At 32.5% G+C, this 8,003-nt stretch overlaps 1 protein-coding gene across 1 annotated transcript in view; it reads left to right on the top strand.

The window, feature by feature from the left end:
• The window catches only part of LOC107454900 (fatty acid synthase), a 70,939-nt gene that overhangs the window by 47,233 nt on the left and 15,703 nt on the right, over window positions 1-8,003 (top strand). The window contains exons 19-22 of the mRNA XM_043042920.2: window positions 1,512-1,841; window positions 4,044-4,163; window positions 4,898-5,020; window positions 7,306-7,538. Coding sequence (XP_042898854.1) covers window positions 1,512-1,841; window positions 4,044-4,163; window positions 4,898-5,020; window positions 7,306-7,538 — 806 coding nt within the window. The remainder of the gene's footprint in view (window positions 1-1,511; window positions 1,842-4,043; window positions 4,164-4,897; window positions 5,021-7,305; window positions 7,539-8,003) is intronic.

Raw genomic sequence — 8,003 nt, 5'->3', positions numbered from 1 at the left:
TCAATAAAACCGATGATATTTATAGAAAAACAATACTTTTATGACTTTTATTATTTTTATGCTAGTGAGAACCAAAACAATATGGAAATGAATGAGGGAAAACTGGATCCTACCACGTGATTTCCCGGCCAATAAAAATTTAGCGTTAAACGTTTAACGCAACCTTGTTGGAAGTCGCATAAGAAGTATAACTTCAAAAAGCATAGACTACAAAACTTTACTTTACTCATACTTACAAAAACTGCATCATACCATAAAACCTATGTTGATACTCTTAAATGTAAAAAAAAACTAGTATAATGCCGTTCGTAGACACGCATTTTGGTTATATTCCAAGCAGCACACCCATATAGTACTTTATGGTTAAACGGTACTTAGATATAGTACTTCATAGTGTCATTTCAATATTTCCAATTCATCACGCGTGATTCATAATAATGATATTTCTACACATTAATTGGTTACTTCTTATTAATCACAGTCTATAGCATTGATCGTTCATAAGACATTAAAGGACGTTTTTTCTTTTTCTTTTTTCTCTGTTTTTTTTTAGATTACAGCGATTTTACAGTTTTACAAGTGTCCCAAAATTCACGAAAGAAATAATTTTGATAGAAATCGCAGATTTTCAGTTAAAAGTTGCGGTTTTTAATTTATTCATATTGATGTGGGGAGTAGAATTATAAGAATAGTATATCGGGTCAATGGCTTCTATGATTTTGCTGGTACATACACATGCACTCAGCTATCGAATTTTTATAAGACCGTTAAGTGACTCTCGATTTCGTTGATACAGAGCTCAATTTCGTTTGGCGTTGGCCTTTAGCATGAGTAAAAGAATCGCTGTTGGAGAAAAAGTTCCAACTGCGGATAACCACATGATCAGGATGGCCAGCTTTGATCATCAAAACAAGGAATTGCACGCCTGTCTCAATCTCGCACAAAATATTGTTTAAAAATGAAAGCGTGCTGTTGTTTCATGCAACGCTGCCTTTCGGAATAACCCTAAATTTCAGTTTTCCACATTTTATTGCATTAACCCCTTCCTTCTCGCTCCCGTTAAAATAATGGGGTGAGGTTTCGCCTATTTCTTCCTCCCGTGATATTTCCGGGCTGGAGTGTTCAGTAGTAAAGCTCCAATAAGAATAAAACGGATTCATTTCTTTTGCCAGGAAAACATTTTATTTCTCATTTTACACACCAGATGGCAGTACCAGGATATTTTTAAGGTAATTATAGATAGTTAGTTTATTTTAAACTAGATGTCAGCACTAATCAAATACGTGTATTTGTGATATGTGGAAAAAAATGGGCACTTTTATGACCGTTTTCTTGAAAATTAACCGATCGTTAAGGGGTTAATAGCGCAAATATAAATTATCGTGAGACAAAAATATTAGGACAGTATTAGTATGTTTTTACATAGCGATTCTCTGTTTACCGAAGTACTTATATAAGTACGTTTTTTTTTCTTCTTTCTAACGGAAAATTAAAAGCTGTTGAATTTTCAGTTAGCGGAAAAGGGGATGATTCCGTTCTTGGCTTGGAGTTTTCTGGGAAAGATGAGTCCGGTCGCAGAGTGGCCGGAGTCATGGCTAACAGAGGCATGGCTACGTCAACAATCGTGCATCCATCATTCTTAATTGAGGTTCCACACAACTGGAGCTTGGAAGAAGCTTCCACTGTTCCCGTTGTTTATGCTACATGCTACTATGCACTCATCATAAGAGCCCAGCTGAAACGAGGTGAAAAAGTTCTGATTCATTCTGGCACAGGTGGAATTGGAATAGCAGCCATCAACATCGCCCTTGGGCTAGGTTGTGAGGTGTTCACTACCGTTGGTATGCTTTTTTTTCATTTATTCCCTTTAATAATTCATTTAGCAAGTAATTTTAGGTAATATAACCTGAATTTAGTTTTAAAACAACTAGAGGTTTTTTTAAAGAAATATTGAAGCTAGTTTTTCCAGATTATATTTTCTTGGATTTAACAATCAGCAGCTAATACAAGATTAAATAAAGCCTTTACTTTGATAATGATTTAGTTTCCAATAGTCTAAGTTAGTGGTTCCCAAATGGTGTTCCATGTAACCCTAGGATTCCGTGAAATAGAACGGATTCTGTGAGCTAATACTTCGTATAACAACTGATGAGTTTTGAAACGTCTAATTGTATTTAGATCCAACCCATAATTCATAATTTATTAAATCTTTCGGTTGCCTTTATGAAATTATTTCAAGTAAAATACCAATAAAATAGAAATGACATTTAAAAATAATAATTTCTAATAGCAATATATTCAACAAATTATAAAAAGAACAAGCATTTATAAAATATTGCATTAGTATTTTTTTTCCTATCACGCTTTTCAAATCAAACTAATATAGCAAAATACTTTAAGAAAGAATGTTCCCTAATAACCATTTTAAACGCTTATAGCAGTTCGTTTTAAGTTTTCATTTCAAAATAAACCATAATTAGGCTTATTTTATTTATTTTCAGCTTATGTATATACACTAAAAAAAATTCATAACTAGACTAGATATAGTACAAGAGCTGCCAATTGAACTGTAGGATATTAAATCTAATTTACGATTAAAATTTATAAAAAGATGAAAAATCTTCATTCCTCTAAATAAATATTTTAATAATAGTCTTAAATAATAATATAATATAACGTTTACAATTACTCTAATAAACTTTATTTATAAAATCTGGGTTCCGCTAAAAGAATTTCAATTATTTAGAAAAAAAATTGGGAACCTCTGGTCTAAGTAATGTGAATTAATAAAAAATTTATATACATTAATTATTAAAAGATTCCGAAAAGCCTAATTTTTGTATTTCGAAATTTTTAATTAGACAAAATGCCCAGTGTTTGAATTTTACACATACTGTTCTTATTCTGATTTTCTATAATACAATACAGGATACCTAATAAAAATGTATGTTGCAAGGCTGGAGTGGTTATTCTTGTAAGAATATGAAAATAAGGAATTTTTCCAAGAAAACAAAATTATATATTAATTAATTACTTTACACAAATATGGACGATTCACATAACATAGATGAAGACAATACAAATATTAAATTCTTAAGAGTTCATCTTAGTACTTAGTCAGCACTTCTCTTCAGAGCACGTACGTCTTTCTTAAGGCCTGGTTTCTTAAGGCCTGGTTTCTTAGGACAGGACGCCGTCAGCTGGAAATCAGCGCTAACCTCTGATTGGTCCATTTGTGAGTTTGATAGTATACGTCATCGAACGCTCATCTTGAACTGCAATTGCCGTCCAACTCAACTGCAGTTGGATTACAACGTGACGTTAACCACAGGAGCAATGGCGGACAACATCCAACAGCACATTGAAATCAGCCAAGATTTTGATTTTGACAAACATAGCTTCTTCATTAAACATAGCACTCTTCATTTAACTCAGCTATAATGTGTTTTTTCTTGGACAAAGTCATTATTTGTTCTCTGAAATACTGGTCGGCAATAACAAAATCAATACAAATTCAAAATAAATATTTGTTTACGTTATTAACGCATGCGCAATGAGAGATAATGTCTGCGTTGAACCGACTGCTCACGCTGAGCTAACAAAAAAGTATTTTTTAGGCGTCAGCTCTACGTCAACTTTCCGCTGACGCCCAGATAAGACGCTAGTTCTAAGAAACCAGGCCTTGAGCTAACAAACCAGTATTTTGTTGGCGTCAGCGGGACGTTGACGTCCCGCTGACGCTCAGATAAGGCGCTTGTCCTAAGAAACCAGACCTTTACTTCTCTTCGAAACCGTCTTCTTACTGTTTTTGTCATGTGCGCAGGAGGTGCGTCTACAAGATTAGACTTTCTTCTCACAACAAGGATTAGCTTTTAGCTTTCATACACCACATGTATATTTTTTATTTGCTTTTATTTATAATTTTTTTATTTACTTTTATTGGATGAGTGTTTTATCTCACTTTATTTATATATTAATTTTTCATTTAAATTTATTTATTTGTTCATTTATTTTTTCATTTTAATTACTTATTTGCTTTACAGGAAATGATCATAAAAAAAAATATTTAAGAAAACGTTTCCCACAAGTGAAAGAAGAAAACATCGGTTGTTCGAGGAATATTACTTTCGAAAATATGGTGATGAAAAGAACTGAGGGAAGGGGCAAGTATTATATAATTCTTATGGTCCATTATACTTTTCTCTAGTTGAAATTCGGTAATGGAAGCAATGCTAAGGAGATGTTTGATGCAAAGAAGTCACCGTTAGAGAAAGAGTGGTTTATTGCTCTTCATAGGTGGTTTAAAAAAATATCAGATTATTGCTCATAACAGTTATTTGTTTATTAAAAAAGGCTGTGAAATAAGTACAGTGTGCAACAATAAGGAACCAAACTGAAAAACTTTTGATCGAATTTTCACGTTCTAGGACAAAATCAGCCTTAATGGTTTGAAGGAGGGACCTCAAATATGAATGATTAATTAGTACAGACGATAATTTAGTTACGAAATCAGACGCAAAAACGTACTTTCTCTGATTAGTCCTAATTTTCTTTTGACAGACTCAGATTTCTAATCCCAAAAATATAAGGGTAGCCGCAATCCGGGAAATATGGTCCCGATAGCTTGGTCCAAAGATTTGACCCCTTATTGTTATTTTTACTTTTTTGTGTATTTCGCCTTATCTCGAGAACTTTTAAGCCAAATAGAAAAATCTTGGCACACACTTATAATTTGTTTATGCAAAGATAATTTCATGCAAAAATAATTTTTTGTGAATATTTATAATTTTTTATTACTTTATTTAATAGTTGGAAAAAATTTTAAATTAAAGGTTTCATAAGTTACCAATTATTTCAATGTAATTCACTTATAATAAAATGCATGTATTCTCAATAGGTGTCGATGTGGTTTTGAACTCTCTTGCTGATGATAAATTTTTAGCTAGTGTTCGCTGTGTGGCCAAGCATGGCAGGTTCATAGAAATAGGAAAATATGACTTGTCCTTGGACAGACAGCTAGGTAAGTGACAGTAACAAATCTATATCCAAAAAGTCACATATCTTTCTTCCATTTTGAAATTTTATAAGAAGTTATTTTCCCATAAAAAAAAACTGGATCAAATAAATATCAATTATTTGCAAAACTCACCGCAGCTATAAATATTTCGACTGATTAACAAAATCAGGTTTCATTTAATGACTGTCAATACTTTCCTTATTTACCCATATCAACATTTTTACTAAAAATGTTCATAACATGATAAGAAAGAGTGAAAGACCATGGGGCTATGCTTTTCTATTTTAAATAATGATTAATTAATAATAATAATTAAGGCCCGGGTTTTGATGACATTTGCATTTTTTTTGCATTTTTTGCATTTTTGGACATTTTTTTGTCCTTTAGAGCATTTTTTAAGATTTATAGGGCATTTGTTTCTAAATTTTGGGCCGTATTTTGCATTTTAAATCATTTTTTAAGCTTTTTGTTAATTTTTTCCTATTTTCATTATTTATTGGAGCATTTTTATTACATAAAATGCAATATTTGTCTTATAATTTTAAATTTCATATTGTAGCTCTCAATACCACCTGCTTCCACTATGTTATTGATTGATATAAAATCTTTAGAAGTAATTCTTTGTTACAGCTTTCCCATTTTCTCTGTTTTGTAAAGTTTAGAACATTACAATTTTCTAGGAAATTTTCTTCTCCAGGAATAAAAATTTGCTTTAAGACAAGAGACGCTCGTTTACATTTCAAAATATCAAAAAACATTTAATAATCCAATGTAATTCTGATATTTAGTAATATTATGAGATGGAAGTTGTTATATTCATTAAAGTTTCTGTACAAAATGAAAATGTTTTGGAGTCAATATATTTTCCTCTTTTTTTGTTATTTTAGGATGTAAAACATATTTTTCAAACTTTAATGAACGTAGAACAAGTATTGCATTGCTTTATATTTTTTGAAATGACTCATAATAATTTTAAAGAGTAAAACATTGTTTTAGTTTAATATTTTTTATTTATTTAAGTCATGTCATAAGGCATTTTTAGCACATTTATCGCATTTTTAAGGGCTAAGGGCATTTTTCGCACTTTTTAAGGGCATTTTTTGCACTTTTTAAGGGCATTACTTGAGACTTTTTAGGTCATCAAAATCCGGGCTCTAATAATAATCGTTGTTATAATAATCGTTGTTATAATTATTTAATGTTGTGCTATTTTATTGCATGCAACGAATTCCTATTTACAAGCTCTCTGTAACGCGTGGACAAAAACAAAGTAAATATTTGATTATATAAAGAGCGCCATGACACCCAAAAAGCGAAGAAAATAATAATTGATTTATATTTTAAAAAAAAAACAAAATACACAATTAAAACTTAATTAGATTTTTAAAACATGGCAGATGTTTTTAGCATCTAATATATGCAGAGTGTTCCTCTACCGATGCGTAGTTTCAGAATCCTCGTCAAAAAGTATAAACATTGACAGCCACTATATAAAGCTTCCTAACTCACCTGGTGGGGAAGGGATAGTCTGGTCGGTAGGGAGCTGGGCCTATGTCTGAGAGTTCGTAGGTTCGAACCACGCCGGTCGAAGACTCCCCGTGTAGTTGGTGACTGAGACACGTTAAAATTCTGTCGAGTCGCAAAGTCCTCCATGTTCCCATAACAAATCAATACCTCTGGGGATATTGGATTGGAGATCGATCGTTTCTAATTCAGGTCAAAATTACGATCTGTGGATAAATGAAAGGATGCGTGAATGGGATGCGGAAGAGGCAGAATTTGAATTCCTGGCTATAGATGGNGATGGCGCCACTGAAAAACAAGAAACGCACCCTCTGTCTTAAATTTGCTCGGTTTCACCAAGCAGGCTTGCCCGTGTGGTAAGTGACATTAGAACCAACCAACCAACTCGTCTGGTTGGGGATGAACACCCTTTTCCATGTTGGTTAGAGCAACCAACTACGATCAAAGAGCTCCTTGGTTTAATCCTTGAAGGAGGCAAAGGAACATTACTCTTTCTCACAGAGCAAAAACGTTTCCGAGTCCAAATAATAAATAAGCTTTAAGAATTTCAAGATGTGTTACGTGGAACTAAATTTTGTTCGGCCACTCTTCTATTAAAAAACGCATAAGACTTTTTCCTTCATGAAAACTTAATAATTTCGTTTTCCTCTTCATTTAACCTTATTTTGAAAAAAGGAAATGCGCTCAATCTTTACATTTCCACGTTTGTATTATGTTTTAATGTAACATGCCGTTATTTTATGTGAATTCATCTTTGCAAATAGGGTTAAAACATTTTCTGGAGAACATATCCTTTCACGGAGTATTCCTTGATCAACTCTTTGAGAGGAATCCTCACAATAATGAAATTTTTAATCAGATCATGCAGTTGATCAGAGAGGGCATCAAAAGTGGAATTGTAAAACCCTTGGACAGGACAGTCTTCCAGAGAGATGAAGTGGAACAAGCATTTAGATACATGGCTAAAGGGATCCACGTTGGCAAAGTGGTGTTAAAGGCAAGTTTTTTTTTTTCAATAATTGACTTTTTTTCGTTTCTTTCTTCATTTTGTATCATTTCTTATTTTGTTCGTTTAATGTTTCTCTGAATCACTTCATCTGATTTAGGTCCCATTTTTTTAATCCAACGAAAAGTAACGAAATCTTGCTCTCTTTTAATCCAAAACTAAATAGATTCAAAATATTCGCAAATATCGTAAAAGTTATTTTTTTTCTTCTTCTTTTTATTCATTTCTCTTTTGAATTGTCGAAATTATTAACATAAATCAAACATTTAGATACAAAAGGGGTTTTTACACAAAATGATATCTGAAACTAGATCTAGTTCATTTCAATACATAATGTCTATTCCGGACTGGCCCACATCAAAAATCCCACCAGTGCTGACGTAAAATTTCCCCTCTGTGGTAGACGGATCATAGATCAGAGCCTCCTTGCCTTCAAGCTAACCGAGGGAGGTTTTC

The sequence above is a fragment of the Parasteatoda tepidariorum genome, chromosome 7 (genome assembly GCF_043381705.1).
Source record: "Parasteatoda tepidariorum isolate YZ-2023 chromosome 7, CAS_Ptep_4.0, whole genome shotgun sequence".
NCBI lineage: Eukaryota > Metazoa > Arthropoda > Arachnida > Araneae > Theridiidae > Parasteatoda > Parasteatoda tepidariorum.
The sequence above is the reverse complement of the archived record's forward strand: the minus strand, read 5'-3'. Positions and strand labels throughout refer to the sequence as shown.